Source organism: Saccopteryx bilineata, chromosome 1 (assembly GCF_036850765.1).
Source record: "Saccopteryx bilineata isolate mSacBil1 chromosome 1, mSacBil1_pri_phased_curated, whole genome shotgun sequence".
Lineage (NCBI taxonomy): Eukaryota > Metazoa > Chordata > Mammalia > Chiroptera > Emballonuridae > Saccopteryx > Saccopteryx bilineata.
Window position 1 is genome coordinate 185,732,522 of NC_089490.1, and position 18,458 is coordinate 185,750,979.

Below are 18,458 nucleotides of genomic sequence, written 5' to 3' on the forward strand. Positions count from 1 at the left end.
GCCTGACGGTCCTTCCTCAGAGCTACCCACATCCTTCACGGGCGGGCGCAGCTTCTGCAGAGTAAGATCTTGCAGCTGAAGTCACACACTCCAGGAGGCCAGGGAAGGGGGATAGAAAAGAAGCAAAACTAGAAAAGACTGTGAGGGAGGGTGCCTTATGCGCACGCGCAGTGACAACCCGCACCTCCCCGCCTACTGGAGGGGGCGGGCCGCGACGTGCCGGCGTCGGGCGCGCTGACGTTCGCGTAAGCGTGTGCCACCGCCTAGTGTCTGTAGATGCTCGCGGTCTCCTGCGCCCGCACGTCCGGGAGGGGGCGGGGCTTCCGCCTAGACGGTGGCTCTCGCGGCAGACGGATCTCTCTGTTGCTTCTCGTGCTCTACTTCGTGTCCTGGACGTTTAGCTTTGGACACGGTTTTGTCCTTCGTGTACCACAGCATCTCTCCTTTGCTTATACAAGCGCAGGCTTAGGGCAGTGACTCTGTTATGTCGAGCTCGCGGCCCAGGCCCCGTCGGGGCGCGGGGGCGGCGGGACGGGACGAGCTGGTGTCGCGGTCCCTGCAGAGCGCCGAGCACTGCATGCGCGCCCAGGACTTCGGCACCGCCTACGCCCACTACCTTCTGGTGCTCAGCCTGGCGCCGGAGCTGAAAGACGACGTGAAGGTGAGGACCCCCTTCTCTCTCTCACTGGCCGGCAGGCCCTATGTTCTTCTCTTAAAAGTAAATAAATACATAAATAAACTGGAAGGTGGGGGCTAAGTTGGGTTGCTGGTGATTGCTATGAGCATTTGCTGTTCAGCCTTGGATTGTTTTGTGCACACCCACAGCTAGCCCATCAGAAAATCCGCTCTGCTCCACCTTCAAAATACACCCAGAATCTCTCATCGCTTCTCACCACCTTCTCCTTTGCTACCCTGGTTTAAGCCCAGTTCTCTTCTGCTGTTTCAATAGGCTCGCAACTGGGCTTTCTCCTGCAGCCTGTGTCAACACGGCCAGCCTGTCACTCAGATATCAAAGGCCGTTTGCAAATGAGGTCTCAGGTGATCACTTCCCTAGGCCTATATTGAATGCTAGCAGCCCGTGCCTCAGGTCCTTTGCACTTGTCCCTAGTGTATGCAGAAGGAATGCCCTGGGTTTCTGCAGTTGAATATACTTTGGAGTTAGCCTAAGTATTCATCAGATGATGCATTCTTTTAGTTTCAATTACTGGATCATCTGCGATAGTTATTCTGTTGAAAGGCTGTACTTTTTTTTTTCCAAGTGATTTGGGACTCTGCATTTGCAAAAGTGATTTAATTTTGCATTCAGTTTTCAGCCTCAAGCTACTTTGCTTTATTTCACTCAGGGTTTCTCAACCTCAGTACTACTGACATTGTGGGTGGGATACTTCCCTGTTGTGGAGGGCTGTGCTGTATACACTGCAGCGGGTTTAGCAACATCCCTGACTCCGTCCCATAGATAGCAACAGCCTCTGGACCTCTGTAGTTCACATAAACTTAGTGTAAATATCAGGACCAGCTGCCTTACAGGAGAAGAAGGTGGTATGTTTAGTTAGTTTGCTTTTCTAGGCAGCAGTAGAATATCAGATTATTTCTAGTGCATTTCCTCTATTCCTTAGTTTCCTCTTGTAAAACAGAAAGAATACTTTTTTTTTTAATATAGCCATTTAACATGTGCTAAATTATATCTAAATTTTGTATTTCAGTAACTAGCTTTGTTTCTTGCAGAACAAAGTCTATATTTCTTTCTTGGGCTTTTGCAAATACCTGTATCTCTAGTATTATTTCCTGTTACTCCACTCACTATACCCACATGTCAGCCACACCAACCTACTTACCTATCGATTCCCTGATCCATTCCATATAATCTGTGCTTTTTTCCCCTCTTACACCCTAGAATCTTATACCTTATTCTTGGCTCTCTGGTATACTTCATCAGAATTCAGTTTCAGGTCTTAACGTCTTCTGTATAAAATATGTGAAGATTATGTAAATTGCATTCATGATAAAGCTAGAATGACTGAAGCCTTCTCCCATTCTATGTGTTGGTGTGGAGAATGTCTGGAGGGAGATGTAATTGAAGTGAGAGTGACAGTGGGAAGGCTATTGTTGTAGTCCAGCAAGTGGTTAAAAGGGCCAGATTATGTTGTAATGCTGGGGATGGAAAGGAGGTGACAGATTTAAAGATATTGAAAGAGAATGAGCTGGGTTCGAAACCAAATGTATTGGAGTTAATGTAGCATCATAAGGTGACTCCATGGTTTGCAGTCCAGGTGGCACCTTAACCTTACATACTCTGTGAGAGGAATGTGATGGGCTCATTTAGAACATTTCGAAGTTTTTCAAAATTGTATGCTAAAATTCTCTCTATGAGGCCTCTGTGAGGCTAGGAAGGGGATTTATGTTGTTCATGCTATTCTTTTTTTTTTTTTTTTTTGCATTTTTCTGAAGCTGGAAACAGGGAGAGACAGTCAGACAGACTCCTGCATGCGCCCGACCGGGATCCACCCAGCACGCCCACCAGGGGGCGATGCTCTGCCCATCCTGGGCGTCGCCATGTTGCGACCAGAGCCACTCCAGCGCCTGAGGCAGAGGCCACAGAGCCATCCACAGCGCCCGGGCCATCTTTGCTCCAGTGGAGCCTTGGCTGCGGGAGGGGAAGAGAGAGACAGAGAGGAAGGTGCGGCGGAGGGGTGGAGAAGCAAATGGGCGCTTCTCCTGTGTGCCCTGGCCGGGAATCGAACCCGGGTCCTCCGCACGCTAGGCCGATGCTCTACTGCTGAGCCAACCGGCCAGGGCCTTCATGCTATTCTTTGTCCACCAATTCTTCAGGAAATATTTGAGTTGAACTGAATTTGAGATGACTGATAGGAAGTTGTATCAGGAATCTGAGGTTCAGAAGAGGGTCTTAATTGGTAATAGATGTAGCATCCATCAACACATAGGTGTTAGTTAATGCATTGGGGGTGGATGAAACAAGAGAAGAAAGCCACGGACAAACTCCCAAAGCACAAGAGCCCACAAAAGAGAGGTCAGTGAAGAATGTGAAATGGCAGCTAAGAATGGAGAGAGTTTAGAGAGTGGTCAAACTGCTACCACGAAGGTGATAAAAAGTTAATCATTTATGTATTTGTTTGTTTAGCAAACAGTGCCTTTTAAAGCTAAATACAATTTAAGGTAATTGTTCAATTATAGTTATGTTTTATTTTCTGGGGCATCATCAAACTGTATTCGTTCATCATTTTTGTTATTGACAAATTTCTTGTTCTCTCTTTTGTAAAGGAAACCTTTCAGTATACACTCTTCAGGTGGGCCGAAGAGCTTGATGCTCTCAGTAGAACACAAGACTTACTTGGTTGCTATGAGCAAGCCTTGGAACTGTTTCCTGATGATGAGGTGATTTGCAATAGTATGGGGGAGCATCTCTTCAGGTGTGTAATGATTTCAGATTACTTGCTAAGAATCATTCTGGCCTGACCTGTGGTGGCTCAGTGGGTAAAGCATTGACCTGGAACGCTGAAGTCACTGGTTCGAAACCCTGGGCTTGCCTGGTTTCTCTCCCTCTCTCTCTCTCTCTCTCTCTCTCTCTCTCTATCTCTCTCTCTATTTCTCTTTCTCTCTCTCTAAAAAAAAAAGAATAATTTTGTATCACTCTAGATTGAGGATAAATTGTGAAGTAATTTGAACAGGGAAAGTTTAACATAAAGAATTATTAACTATAACAGGATCAGCATAATGAGGGATTGGCTAGTAAGATATAAGGCGAATTCAGAACATAGGAATAGCAGATATAATATAGAATAACAGAGCAGTTTTAATATTACATCTTATAATGTATGATAGCCACTACCCCTAAGGCTGAGATGGAGTATCAAGGCAGAGTCCCCCCACTAGGCTGAGACTAGACCTTATTGAAGAGGACATCACGGGATGGCAGGGAAGGCCTGTGGTGCCTGGCCAGGGAATTTGTAAAGCTGCTCTCTGGAACTTGCTGAAGTATGCCATTGGGATTTCTCTCTATTCTCCATAGAAAACTGGTAAAAACCAAAGATTTTTATTTTGGATTTGTTTGAATAAATCTAGTCTCACTTCTTTGTGCAAAGTAAAGGGAAAATTCTTGTTTGGAAACACCATTATAATGTCCTATTCTATATAGTAAGTAAAATCATTTTATACCTTTGGTATTATTGCTCTGCTCATCTGGTCATTTTTTTTTTGGTATGAAAAGTTCTGTATAAGAAATATCTTATTCAAACTTTTAGCTTCAGTAATGTAAGTAATCTGTAGTTTAATAGTCTTTTTTTTTTTTTTTTTACAGAGAGAGGGACAGATAGGGACAGATAGACAGGAATGGAGAGAGATGAGAAGCATCCATCATCAGTCTTTCACTGCGACACCTTAGTTGTTCATTGATTGCTTTCTCATATGTGCCTTGACCGTGGGGCTACAGCAGACCGAGTAACCCCTTACTCAAGCTGGTGAGCTTTGCTCAAACCACATGAGCCTGCGCTCAAGCTGGCATCCTTGGGGTCTCAAACCTGGGTCCTCCGCATCCCAGTTCGATGCTCCATGCACTGCGCCACCGCCTCGTCAGGCTGTAGTTTAATAGTCTTAATTGAAATGGCTGGGGGAGTGAAATGAATACTCCTTTATTTTTATTTATTTTTTAATTTTAATGAGAGGAGGGGAGATAGACAGATTTCTGCATGCACCTGGCAGCCCCCATCTGAGCATCATGCTCTGCCCATCTGGGGAAGATACTCACAACAGAGCTATTTTTAGCACCCGAAAAAGAGTTCCCACAGAGCCATCCTCAGTGCCCAGTGCAAATGAGCTCGAATCAATTGAGCCATGGCTGTGGGAGGGGATGAGAGAGAGAAAGGGGGGAGAAGCACATGGTTGCTTCTTCTGTATACCCTGACTAGGAATCAAACCCAGGACTTCCACAGGCCAGGTCGATGCTATACCAATGAGCCAACTGGCCAGGGCCTGAATACTCCTATAAGAGACAAATATTTGACAATTTCTAGTTGTAGAGTATGGTAGTAATATGGAATACAAGCCTTGTCAACTAAGGCTTGTTTGTTCACTCTGACAGCAAACCTGATTCTGGTACACAGACTTCATCTCTACAAGTTAGCAACCACTTTCTATTTAAATGATATTTAGTTTAAAAAAGATGTTTTAATAATGTCAAATTAGTTATAAATATATATTTTAATTTTTTTAAAATTGATTTTAGTGAGAGAGGAAGGGAGAGAAAGAAAAACAGGAACATTGATCTGTTCCTGAATGTGCCCTGTCCAGAGATGGAACCGGCAGCCTCTGGACAATGCTTTAAACAACTGAGCAATCTGATCAGGGCTACATTTTAATTTCAATTTTTTTTTAGTTTGTATAAGTAGAGTTGCTTTATAGGATTCATTTATATTTCCAGATTATACATGTGTAATGATCATTAACATTAGAAAGCTTATGTTTTAGAATAAACTAAATTTAACAGAAAATTGGAGCTCTGCAGTTTTGACAGATTGTAACTGTCAGTGACCTGTTTTTCTAAGGTATTAGCCTGAGCAATTATCAGTCATGGAGATAAAAAAAAGAAAAATACTTGGTGCTAGTTTGCTTCTGGGGAAATGTAACTATGCAACATTTCAAATTTAGACATTTGGCAGTTCGTAATTTGTGATAGTGTGGATGTGGCTTTTACTATACAGTTTACCTTTGTTCTGTAGGACTGTGGTTCCTAGCTTTTGTTCTGCTCTACTTTACTCATCACCAAGAGAATCACTGTTTCAGGAGAAAAGGATTTCCAAAGGAAATGATAACTTACTTTCCTGACATTTGTTTGTGAAATAGAATTTGTGCCTGAAGTGCTACTTCTTTACAACCTTTTGTTAGCCAATCATCAGATTAAAAATAATGTTCAATTGTTAATCAAGAAGATAATATTTTTTTTCTAGTTAAAAGAAGAAAGGTATCCTTACAATTTGTTGATATTGACACACATTCTTTCAATATGAGATATACTTTGAGTGGATCATCTTAGATCAGCATTGTGGTTTAAAAACACTAAATTATATATTAAGGATCAAGCCTAAAGGAAGTGCAAACCGAGGACATGACTAGATGCAGGCTTGGCATTGATCAACAGATTGTTGATATTTTGAAATATTAAAATACCCATTGTTAAGTTGGTCTCTTGACAAATCATGATTACATATAATGTATTTGTACTGTACTGTGTGCTGTAGCACTTGCAGAATAAGAATAAGACAACTTTTTCTTCAAGATACTTAAAAAGGAAGGATATGAGTGCCTATCTTTTTTTTTAGAATTTTAAAGACTTTATTCCATTTTTTTTTCAGAGAGGAGAGAGAGAGAGAGAAAGAGGGAGAGAGAGAGAGAGACGGGGGAGGAGCAGGAAGCATCAACTCCCATATGTGCCTTGACCAGGCAAGCCTAGGGTTTTGAACTGGCGACCTCAGTGTTCCGGGTCGATACTTTATCCACTGTGCCACCACACGTCAGGAGTGCCTATCTTTAGACATAGGGCCATTTCCTTTTGTTAGAGTGTGGTTTCTTGTTTGGAGTTCCCTTTTCTTTTTTCTTAAACCATACTCAGAATGAGTAGTCTGATTCAGTTTCTTTAAAATAGAATGCTTCAGATTGCTTGTGAAGAAGTCTGAGTGTAAAAGGATTCTACTAGTTCACTTCTCTTCAATGTGTGGATCACACGCTGCTGCTGATCCATAAATTGCCAATCAGTACAGATACAGAAATTGAGAGTGTTTAGATATCGAACAGCAATTTGACATTGCTGTAAATCCAAGTATGTGATTAGAGAACTCACCTGTTGAAGCGAGTTTGGACTCGTTTGGTTGCTGCTGAAATCTGATATGTGAAGAACTTACTAATCGTGCAGTACGGCTCTGCTGGTCTACAAATGATTAGATACTTCAAAGGGGGCAGCACTATGTCTTCACCAGAGATAGTTTAAGAATCACTGTTCTAGATGATTTGATAGTTTTCCCCCCTTGTCTCCTATCTTTGATTTTCTCACATCTAATTCAGTAGCAATTTGTTGGGTGGCTTCCCTTTGATTTTTTTTTTTTTTAAGATTTTATTCATTTTAGAGAGGGAGGGAGAGAGAGTGAGAGGGAGGGAGGGAGAGAAGAGTAGGGGGAAGAGCAGGAAGCATCAACTCCTATATGTGCTTTGTTCAGGCAAGTCCAGGGTTTCAAACTGGCAACCTCAGCGTTCCAGGTCGACTCTTTATCCACTGTGCCACCACAGGTCAGAGCTAGATTTTTTTCAATAGATTTAGCTTGTGTTCTTAGAAACAATGGATCTCTTTTTGCAGTCCTATATTTTTCATTTCTGTAATATTTAAGTAAAATATGTAATTATGATGTGTAGTCTAGTCTGACAGCAAATTCAGCTGACTCTAGATGACCATTCAAGTCGGGTGTTGTGAGAAAAATTATGCAGGCACACCAGGGAGGAGCCAACTAGCCATAGGCATTAGTACGTTTTAAGGAGAAAATGGTTTTTAGAAAGCACTGGTGTCTGTTAGGTTGGTTAAGTGGAGGAATACTTTGAGAGCTTCTACTATGCTATTATAGTCAGTGGTGAGATTCAGCCGGTTCGCACTGGTTTGGCAGGATCGATACCTAATTTTTTGTTGAGTTTGGCAAACTGGTTGTTAAAATGGCACTTGTAATCAGGGTTCTCTCTAAGGTGGGCACCTGGGCAGTCACCCAGTGCCGAAATCATAAATTTACATTCCTTACTCTTTTTTAATGTTCACCTGCGCAAACAGCATATTGTAAGCGCCCATAGTGATGTGCATTCCGTCCATAGGTGAAAAATAAGAGAGAACACCAATCAAGAAGCAATATGGAAATATCTTAAATAGCAGTTTTATTGTTTTTTGTCAGGTGTTATTTAATATTTTGTCATTAATATTTTAAAACTTAAAATCTGGTTTTGTGTACCTCTTTTATTCTTATTTAAGTATTAAATGCATTAAATAATAAATTACCTTTTGGTATATCATCTTTTTATACTTAAAACAGTCATTAGGGCCGAGAACTGGTTACTAAATTATTTGAATCCCACCTCTGGCTATAGTACAATCATACTTTATAATGTAGCACTTGTTAGTGTCCTGGAATGAATAACTAACAGGGCTTCAGGAAAGAAAGAAGTGATCAAGGATTGCAGTTCTCACTGAGGGCTTCGTGAAGGAGGTGGCACTTGGGTTGTGTAGGCTTTGGGGTGCTGCTGAGGGATTCTCAGGCCAGATGAGTGGCATGAACAAAGGCACTGGGGTCGATAGCATATGTTGAATATTTCTTCTGTCATTTTTTACTCTAGGATGGGCTTTAGAGATGAAGCAGCTGGGTATTTTCATAAAGCGGTGAAGCTAAACCCTGATTTCAGTGATGCAAAGGAGAACTTTTATCGTGTTGCAAACTGGTTGGTGGAACGCTGGCACTTTATCATGCTTAACGACACCAAGAGGAATACAGTTTATCATGCGGCAATCCAAAAGGCAGTTTCTTTGGGATCCAAAAGTGTTTTGGACATTGGAGCAGGAACTGGAATATTAAGGTTTGTTGTACTTGTCTTACTTGCATGTGGATGTATACTACTATAAGTTAAAGATTTTACTAAATATGGAATATTTAAGTGTGGAATTTAAAACGAGAGTTTCTTTCTCAAAATCATATTTATGCAACTAGTATTGTATTTTCCACTATGACTTTTGCTTTATCAAGAAGTGGACCTAACTACTAAGAAAGATTTGAGGTTATTGAAATTTTCAATAATGAATTTTAATAGTATTTTTACATTAATATTCTGGTTGAGAATCTAGTTATTTAGGCCTCTTAGTATTCTTTTTTTTTTTTTTTTTTTTTTTTTTTTTGTATTTTTCTGAAGTTGGAAACAGGGAGGCAGTCAGACAGACTCCAGCATGCGCCCAACCAGGGTCCACCCGGCATGCCCACCAGGGGGTGATGCTCTGCCCATCTGGGGCATTGCTCTGTTGCAACCAGAGCCATTCTAGCACCTGAGGCAGAGGCCATGGAGCCATCCTCAGCGCCCGGGCCAACTTTGCTCCAATGGAGCCTCGGCCGCAGGAGGAGAAGAGAGAGACAGAGAGGAAAAAGAGTGGGAGGGGTGGAGAAGCAGATGGGCGCTTCTTCTGTGTGCCCTGGCTGGGAATTGAACCCTGGACTCCTGCACGCCAGGCCAACGCTCTACCACTGAGCCAACCAGCCAGGGCCAGGCCTCTTAGTATTCTTCATGCCAATTGTGTCTTCTTCATTGGGTGGATGTCATGATTTATTGAATTTGATTCCTGGCAAGAGTGTTACTTTATTTTTTAATATGGAATGAATAACGGTTGTGTTTAAGGATAAAAGGAAAACCCCATGTGTATGTGTCACAATTCCCCTAATACATGAAAGAATACAGTGGGTAATGTTTTCTTGATGGAGCACTTTCTCCCCCTGTAGTATGTTTGCTAAACGAGCCGGCGCGCGCGCGGTGTATGCCTGCGAGTTGTCCAAGACCATGTACGAGCTGGGCTGCGACGTAGTGGCAGCCAACGGGATGGAAGCAGGGATCAAGCTCTTGCATATGAAGTCTCTTGACATTGAAATTCCCAAACACATTCCAGAAAGGTATTATGGTGTAGACTAATTTTACTATTTAAAATCCACTAATTGACTTTTGGAAAGTAAGATATTTCCATTTCTGGCTTCTAGTCCAAACAAAAATGCTGAAACTCTTACATTGTAAAGTATGGATATAGGATAGTTTAGCATAAGATGGGTTTTCGTAATAAGGTCATATTCTTTAATAAATATTCAAAGATCTTGAAAGAAATTTTGTGGTAAGGGACTTGATGAACAAACTTGACCTTTAGCAAGTTATTTTACCACGTTAATTGTCAGCGTTCTAATTGTAAAAATGGTTAACGCCTCCTATGTGGTCAATAACTTGAAAATATTCTGCTTCAAAATAATACATGAGATCAGCCTTGATGGACTTACTATTAATACATTTTGTGTTAATATCCTTGGCGAAATGGAAAGTTTTAGAAGTTCAGCTGGCGGTGGTTTGAGCCCTTTCAAATGCTTTGCACATTATCTCCTAAACCTTGGCTTCTAGTGCGTTATCTCACTTTGCTCTGTATTGCAAGAGTGATGAAAGTTTAGAGCTCAAAGCGATTTTAAATCATCTGGTCCAACACTGTCATTTTAGATGGAGTTTTCTCTGTTATCACTGGCTTTACTTCCTCTCCTGGGAAGTCTGTCTTCTCATCTTGTTTACATTCAGTTTACAGTGAAACAGGGCTTTTTATACTCTTGTCATTTGGACTATGATTTTAAAAAGTCTTCTTTCATATGTGTATAATTATATTTGCATAAAACAGTGGTCTCTGCATGTGTTCTTGTGAAGTAGAAATAAGTCCTATTAGATTGTTGAAACAGAAATTATACTCATTTTATAGAAATAAACAGTGTCCTAAGTTGTCTTAGTCTGCTCAGATCACCTTAACGAAGTACTGCCGACTACGTGGCTTAAGCATCATTTTCTCACAGTTCTGGAGGCTAGAAGACCATGATAAGTATGCTGGGAAATTTGGTTTCTAGTAAGAGTTATTTTCCTAGCTTGCAGATGGCCGCCTACCTGCTGTATACCCACATGGCTCTTTTCTGTGCATGAGGAGAGGGAGAGATAACTGTCTCTTCCACTTTCCTAAGGGCACAAGTTCTACCCACCTTTATGATCTCATTTCACCTTAATTACCTACTAAAGGCTCTCTCTCCAGATACAGTCACATTGGAGGTGAGGACTTCAACATGAATTTTGGTGGCACACAATTCAGTCCGTACTATTAATCAGTTACCTTAATTTAATTTACATTTTTCTCACACATATTATTGTAGAAGGATCTATTGGTTTTGAATCAGGAGATAAGGATTCCAGTACATCCTTCATTATTTATTTTTACCTTGAGCAAATCTAGAGACTTTAAGATGTCGGTTGGGTTAGATGTTTGAGATACCTCCTTTGTAAATTTATGTAATCATAAATATTGAAAATTTGTGTATAAAAAACATTGGCTTCAGGCACTGTGGGTGATACCAGTTGTTTTTGCTCCAAAGGCACCCAAAGTCTCCATAGGACGATAAGGAGTGATCATGAAAAAATTTTTTTCATCTTTAAACTGCATGAATGAATGATACAATAAGTGCTAAAGTTGTTTAGAATAAGGAGATATCATTTTGGTATGTCTTTGAGTAAAATTTTAGTGGGCGAAGCAAGAGAAGTAACCAGAGAGGCATAATCTATGTGTAAGAGATAAACATGGGTGATGAAGGTAGAGAAACATTTTGAGAGGCAGGGCTTCTAATCTGCATTAAATACCATTTGTAGATAAAGGGAAATGAAAACAGAAAGACTATTCATTTTGATAAGGAGAGGAGTGACTGATGATGCAGACTATATTTATAGTGTTGGGAATAAGAGTCTAATTAATTAGCACTTAGGAGAGAGACTGGTAAAGTTAATGGGTGTGAACCACGCTCTTAAGGATTTGGGCAGTGAAAGAGGGGGCAGCAGGGTCAAGTGAAGGTTGTACTGCCCTCCACCGAGACGTTGTTGGGGGAATACGGGAACACTGAGGAACATTAGTCAAGTTCCCCTCCACCGAGACGTTGTTGGGGAGTACAGGAACACTGAGGAACATTAGTCAAGTTCCCCTCCACCGAGACGTTGTTGGGGAGTACAGGAACACTGAGGAACATTAGTCAAGTTCCCCTCCACCGAGACGTTGTTGGGGAGTACAGGAACACTGAGGAACATTAGTCAAGTTCCCCTCCACCGAGACGTTGTTGGGGAGTACAGGAACACTGAGGAACATTAGTCAAGTTCCCCTCCACCGAGACGTTGTTTGGGAGTACAGGGTCACTGAGGAACATTAGTCAAGTTCCCCTCCACCGAGACGTTGTTGGGGAGTACAGGGTCACTGAGGAACATTAGTCAAGTTCCCCTCCACCGAGACGTTGTTGGGGAGTACAGGGTCACTGAGGAACATTAGTCAAGTTCCCCTCCACCGAGACGTTGTTGGGGAGTACAGGAACACTGAGGAACATTAGTCAAGTTCCCCTCCACCGAGACGTTGTTGGGGAGTACAGGATCACTGAGGAACATTAGTCAAGTTCCCCTCCACCGAGACGTTGTTGGGGAGTACAGGGTCACTGAGGAACATTAGTCAAGTTCCCCTCCACCGAGACGTTGTTGGGGAGTACAGGGTCACTGAGGAACATTAGTCAAGTTCCCCTCCACCGAGACGTTGTTGGGGAGTACAGGAACACTGAGGAACATTAGTCAAGTTCCCCTCCACCGAGACGTTGTTGGGGAGTACAGGAACACTGAGGAACATTAGTCAAGTTCCCCTCCACCGAGACGTTGTTGGGGGAGTACGGGAACACTGAGGAACATTAGTCAAGTTCCCCTCCACCGAGACGTTGTTGGGGAGTACGGGAACACTGAGGAACATTAGTCAAGTTCCCCTCCACCGAGACGTTGTTGGGGAGTACAGGAACACTGAGGAACATTAGTCAAGTTCCCCTCCACCGAGACGTTGTTGGGGAGTACAGGAACACTGAGGAACATTAGTCAAGTTCCCCTCCACCAAGACGTTGTTGGGGAGTACAGGAACACTGAGGAACATTAGTCAAGTTCCCCTCCACCGAGACGTTGGGGAGTACAGGAACACTGAGGAACATTAGTCAAGTTCCCCTCCACCGAGACGTTGTTGGGGAGTACAGGAACACTGAGGAACATTAGTCAAGTTCCCCTCCACCGAGACGTTGTTGGGGAGTACAGGAACACTGAGGGACATTAGAGTCAAGTTCTTCAAGATTCAAGAGGAGGTATTGAAAATGAAATGTATTAGGAAATTTTACATATGGACTGTTTCTATAATATACTCTTTTTTCTCTCAGACATATTTATATAAATAGCATGATATTTTACTTACATGTATCTTTAAAAAATCATTCTATAGAGTTTCCCTAGTTGTAACAGAAACTGTCGATGCAGGTTTATTTGGAGAAGGAATTGTGGAGAGTTTGATTCATGCATGGGAGCATTTACTTTTGCAGCCAAAGGTAAGCAACATGAAAATACTTTAATTGGATTAGAATTCATTATTTTCACAGATATTTATTGTGCCCTTACTGGAAAGAAATCCATAAAAATGTTTAATATATAATATAGTGTGTACTTGTGTGCCTAAATGGGATATACAGGCAAGAAATATTCCAGGAAGGAATTCATGGGAATTGAGATGATATTGTGAACAGACAGACTATTGAATTCTTGACTAGGGTTGAAGAAGGGAAGAACTTTCAGTCTCCCAGGCCCCAGTGCTTGGATTTTTGGTAAATTATCAAGAGAGTATAGTGATAGCTATCTTGTTATGGTTTTAAGGTAGTAGTTGGACCCAAGCTACTAATTGGACAGAATTAACTCTTATAATTACCAAATTATATTTTGCATTAAAATTTTTTTACTGTGGCCCACAAATTATAGATTGGTTGATATAATACATGTAATGAATGAAACGATTTTAACATGTAATAAAGAGTTCACTATTTATAGGGAGTAATTTGGATTTTTTTTTTTTTTTTTTGACAGAGAGTTAAAGAGAGGGACAGAGGTACAGACAGGAAGGGAGAGAGATGAAAAGCATCAGTTCTTCGTTGCAACACCTTAAGTGTTCATTGATTGCTTTCTCATATGTGCCTTGCCCGGGGGCTACAGCAGAGGGAGTGACCCCTCACTCAGGCCAACAACCTTGGACTCAAGCCAGTGACCTTTGGGCTCAAGCTAGTGACCATGGGGTCATATCTGTGACCCCATGCTCAAGTTGGTGAGCCTGTGCTCAAGCCAGCAACCTTGGAGTTTCAAACCTGGGTCCTCTGCAACCCAGTCCACTGCATCACTGCCTGGTCAGGTGGGAGTGGTTTGGATTTAAAATGGCTAATTAAGGTTGAAAAGAAGAGCAGTTTGTTTTACAAGTAGGTAATGGTGATTTTGGCTTCTCAATTAACATATGCAGTGGTTTTTTTGCTGTATGTAGGCTTATAACTCTCCTCACCCTTCCCTCTCTCCCCATTTGTACTGTTAAAAAAAATAAGTATATATAATATATAGATACATATATATAGCAATGAAATTTTAAAATAATCTTTAAAAATAAACCCTTAAACTGCTTATTTTACTCATTGCTTAAGTTTTTTCTTATTTTTATTGCTTGTCATTAACACTTTATATTAACATTTTATATACATAAAACTGAATCTAATTTTTACTGTTATATTTTTAGACCAAAGGTGAAAATGGTAGTTGTGAAAAGTATGGGAAAGTTATACCGGCAAGTGCTGTTATATTTGGCATGGCAGTAGAATGTGCAGAGATAAGAAGACATCATAGGTAAGTGATTATTTAAATAGCAAGTATTAAAACAATTGTCATTTTAAGGCATAGACTTGACTTCAGAAGCTATTTAATGAATATTTGGAGAATTTGTAGTTTTCTGACCTTTAAATTCATGATGTTTATTCCGTCTTAATTTTATTTTTGAACTTGAAAAAATTTTAAGATCCTAAGATTAAAAATCAGCTTTCAGTTCTCTAGTGGAAAATTAATTTAGATACAACTTAGTATCCTTTTGATGTATGCTGTATTTAGGCAGGAAAATGTTAACTTGACTGTTATTAGGTGAAAGTGAAGTAAAAATTTTCAGTATGAAAATGTTTTAATTTATTTCTCCCTTTCCCTTTTCTTAATAACTTTTTTGATATTAATAACGTTTTGTTGTTGAGAGGAACGAAATTTTAGGATTTTTTACCCTTGAGATACTGAGATTTACATATTAATTATGATATGAATAACCTTTTTTAAAATTTACTTTTTTAATTTATTTTTTGTTATAGAAGCTTCTTGGTTATGATTTCTTGAATATAGTGAATGTTTTACTTTGCAGAAATATTGATGCATATTTGTTAGGATTTTTTAAGGAGGTCCATCACCTTTTTAATAACTTATCAGAAGTAAATATAACATTTTAGGAAATACTGATGAGTAAAAAATTAAAGTAAAAATTATCCTAATAACTACATAGATAACTACTGTGCATCTTTGCTCTGTTTTCTTCCTTATACTTTTCTATGCATATTACAGGGTGATAAGTACAGTATTTAGTGATTGGTAGGGCACAGTGCACTGACCAAATAGACAGTGGCCTTAATCAGCACATTGGCTGACTTAGAGGGGTACTGATTGAAGGTTAGCTCCGTGTAAGTAAATGTGTGTGTATAAATTAAATTTTGTTTCAGAAGTATGAGTAAATATATACTGCTCACAAAAATTAGGGGCTATTTTATTCATATCCATTTTGAAATCCCCTAATTTTTGTGAGCAGTATATTTGCTTTTTTTTGTGAGCCTTTTCATGTTAATAGAGTTGCTTTATGTATTTTTTAAAAATGTTTTATTATTCTTAATTTATTGTGTTAACATGGATTCAAGTGTCCCACTCAGTATAACTCCCTCATCCCCACCCCCTTGTCCCCCTTTATAGTCCCCTTGCCCCCCCCCCCCCATTCCTTCCCCCCTTTCCTTTGGGATTTGTTGTCCTATTATCTGGATCTTTGTGTTTTGTATCTATAATTTTACTAATCCCTTCACCTTCTCATCCCATCCCCTCACCCCCTTCCCTCTGACACTGTCCTTCTGCTCACCATGACCCTGCCTCTGCCTCTATTCCATTCTTCAGTTCACCATGTTCATTAGATTCCACATATAAGTGAGATCATATATTTGTCTTTCTCTGCCTGGCTTATTTCACTTAGCATAATAGCAATCCCACTTTTAGGAATATATCCTAAAAGTACCAAATCACTGATTCAAAAGAAGATGTGCACCCCCATGTTTATGGCAGCATTGTTCACAATAGCTAAGATCTGGAAACATCCCAAGTGTCTGTCAGTGGACGAGTGGATCAAAAGGCTGTGGTACATATATGTATACACAATGGAATGCTACGCAGCTGTGAAAAAGAAGGAAATTTTACCTTTGCTTCGTGTATTTTTAAAATGAGTTTTCTAGTGTAGTTCTGAGTTTAGAATTTTAAGGTTACTTCCATTTTTCTGCTTTTAAGAACAATGGTAAATATCTTTGTACTTAGTCCTTGGGGACCTGTCTTTATTATTTTCTTGGGATAATTTCCTTAATTAAAAAAAAAAACTACTGAGTTGAAGGGTGTGTACATTTTTCAGGCTATGGAGACACGTTGCTGAATTGCCCACCGGAAAAGCTAGGCTGTATATCACTGAGATTTCTTGCCATAATGTAATTCAAGACTCCTTGCCCTCAACAGTTTCTCTTTATATGTTTTAGAGAAACCACTAAAAGTGTTAGCCCAGTGAAATAGAAGTTAAGTGACTAGTATTTCCCATTTTGAGAAAGAATTCTTCCATCACTGATGCATTCATGAAGCAGATGGGCGCCTGCCCAGACACACCAGAGGGACTTCTGGGAAAACAGAGGTGCCATACATTTTGTTTGACTAGGTCTGAGTAAGTGAGGCCCAGTAACTGCTTTTCACAAAACTCAGCAGTGTGGGTTTAGGACTTTGAAAAACGGTGTTAAAGGAAATAAAGATGAATGCTGCTTTTTTTTATCTAGCAGAAACGTTTAGAAACCGTTATAAAAATTACCATTTGGAACTTGTCGTTTTCATTTTACACTCATCTGAACAGCAAATGTTTTAAGGATAGCCAAGAAAATGGTTTTATATTTGCCTTACTAGATAAGAATAAGTAATAAAAAACAGCAATATTAAGGATGAAAAAATAGAAAAAGAGATCAGTGGAACACTGCCGTGGACCAAGGTGGCTCCTAATAACAGTGCAGAATTAAGGAAACATACTTATTAAGAAAAAAGGATGGGACCGGGAGGCTTCTTCAAATGCTGATGGCAATATCCAAGTGCCTCATAGCCCCAGTTTGCTTTATTATATAGCCATATGCAAATCAAGGAAGTCCTTGATACAAAGTTACACATCCGAGGCTAAAACAGGAACTCTCCCAAGGCATAAACAGGAATCTCCCCACCATACATAAGCAAAATCAACCAACATCTAAACAAACAAAGAGTAAGAGGAAGGGCATGTATTGTAAATTGCTTCCAGCAACTTAAGCAAGCAAGTGAAGTGGGTGCAAATACTCAGCATCATAGCCAGTATGGAAGTGGAGGGGGGGAGAACCTAGCCTTTTGCTAAGCCTCGAATCTACAATGGCTTTTTGCCATTTATGGTCCACAACAGAACACAATAAAGACTAGATACAGACCTTTGACTTTAGGGATTTTAGTATATGGTATAGGTATAGTATTTCAGATCAGTGAAGAAAGGATAAATTATTTAGTTAATGGAAATGGTGTACTTCATTTGAGGAGAAAAGTTAGATCCTTGTAATTTCACATGAATTGAATAAATATAAAAAAGTACAGAAGGTGATGAAGACCTTCCAAAGCAAAACACAGAGTAGGGAATAGAAGCCATAAAGGATTGACAAATTTGACCACATTAAAAACTTTTTTTAATACATATAGTGAAAGATAGTGTAAATAAAGTTAAAAGGCAGGTGACAGACTGTGATAAAAATTCACAACTTTTACAACAAAGCATAAATATACTGATGATTATCTATAGTATTAATTAGAGAAATGAAAATTAAATGATTAAGATGTTTATGTCAGCAGACACTAAAAATTATTGATAACAGTGGGGAACAATTTTTTTTCATTTTCTGTTGCATGAGGTTTTAGAACTGTTTCTATATATCTCTGTATCACTGATTCCAAATCTGAAATCCATTTTTTGGTGCATGCTCTAGTTTTTATGCAATTTTAATTTCTTTTTGTTACAGTTAATGGCATGCATTGGTTTTTAAATTGGAGTTAAAGGGCAACGACTTTTGGATTGAACATAACTACAGGGCAATTAATGTTTTACAAACATCACTTTTACATAATTGTATTTGTTTTTAAATGTAAAAAATTATTATCTGATAAATACACCCTCTTATTTTGTTTTAAGTTTGAATCATGGCTTCTTTGAGTAGGCGTAAATGTAAGAATAGTCCTGACATTTTCTGTTATATATGTGGCTGTTACACACTTCAACGTCAAAGGCGCAATATTTCATCATTTGTGACATGTGCATATATTGCCTATTTTCAAGTTCCCCTTGGTGATCAAGACAAGAATTGGGCTCCTCATATTGTGTGTCATAATTGTGAGGAAATGCTTCGTGACTGGACAAAGGGAATGCCTTTTGGTATTACCATGGTTTGGCGTGAATCTAAGGA

The 18,458-nt window shown here is 39.8% G+C and overlaps 1 protein-coding gene across 2 annotated transcripts in view; it reads left to right on the forward strand.

The window, feature by feature from the left end:
* Positions 1-297: 297 nt before the first annotated feature.
* Positions 298-18,458, forward strand: part of PRMT9 (protein arginine methyltransferase 9) — a 32,210-nt gene continuing 14,049 nt past the window's right edge. The window contains exons 1-6 of one of the 2 annotated variants that reach the window (XM_066281227.1): positions 298-661; positions 3,280-3,428; positions 8,377-8,613; positions 9,522-9,689; positions 13,088-13,190; positions 14,411-14,517. In XM_066281227.1, the coding sequence (XP_066137324.1) occupies positions 485-661; positions 3,280-3,428; positions 8,377-8,613; positions 9,522-9,689; positions 13,088-13,190; positions 14,411-14,517 (941 nt within the window). In that variant the 5' untranslated portion in view covers positions 298-484. The remainder of the gene's footprint in view (positions 662-3,279; positions 3,429-8,376; positions 8,614-9,521; positions 9,690-13,087; positions 13,191-14,410; positions 14,518-18,458) is intronic. The other variant, XM_066281238.1, reaches the window with a different exon arrangement.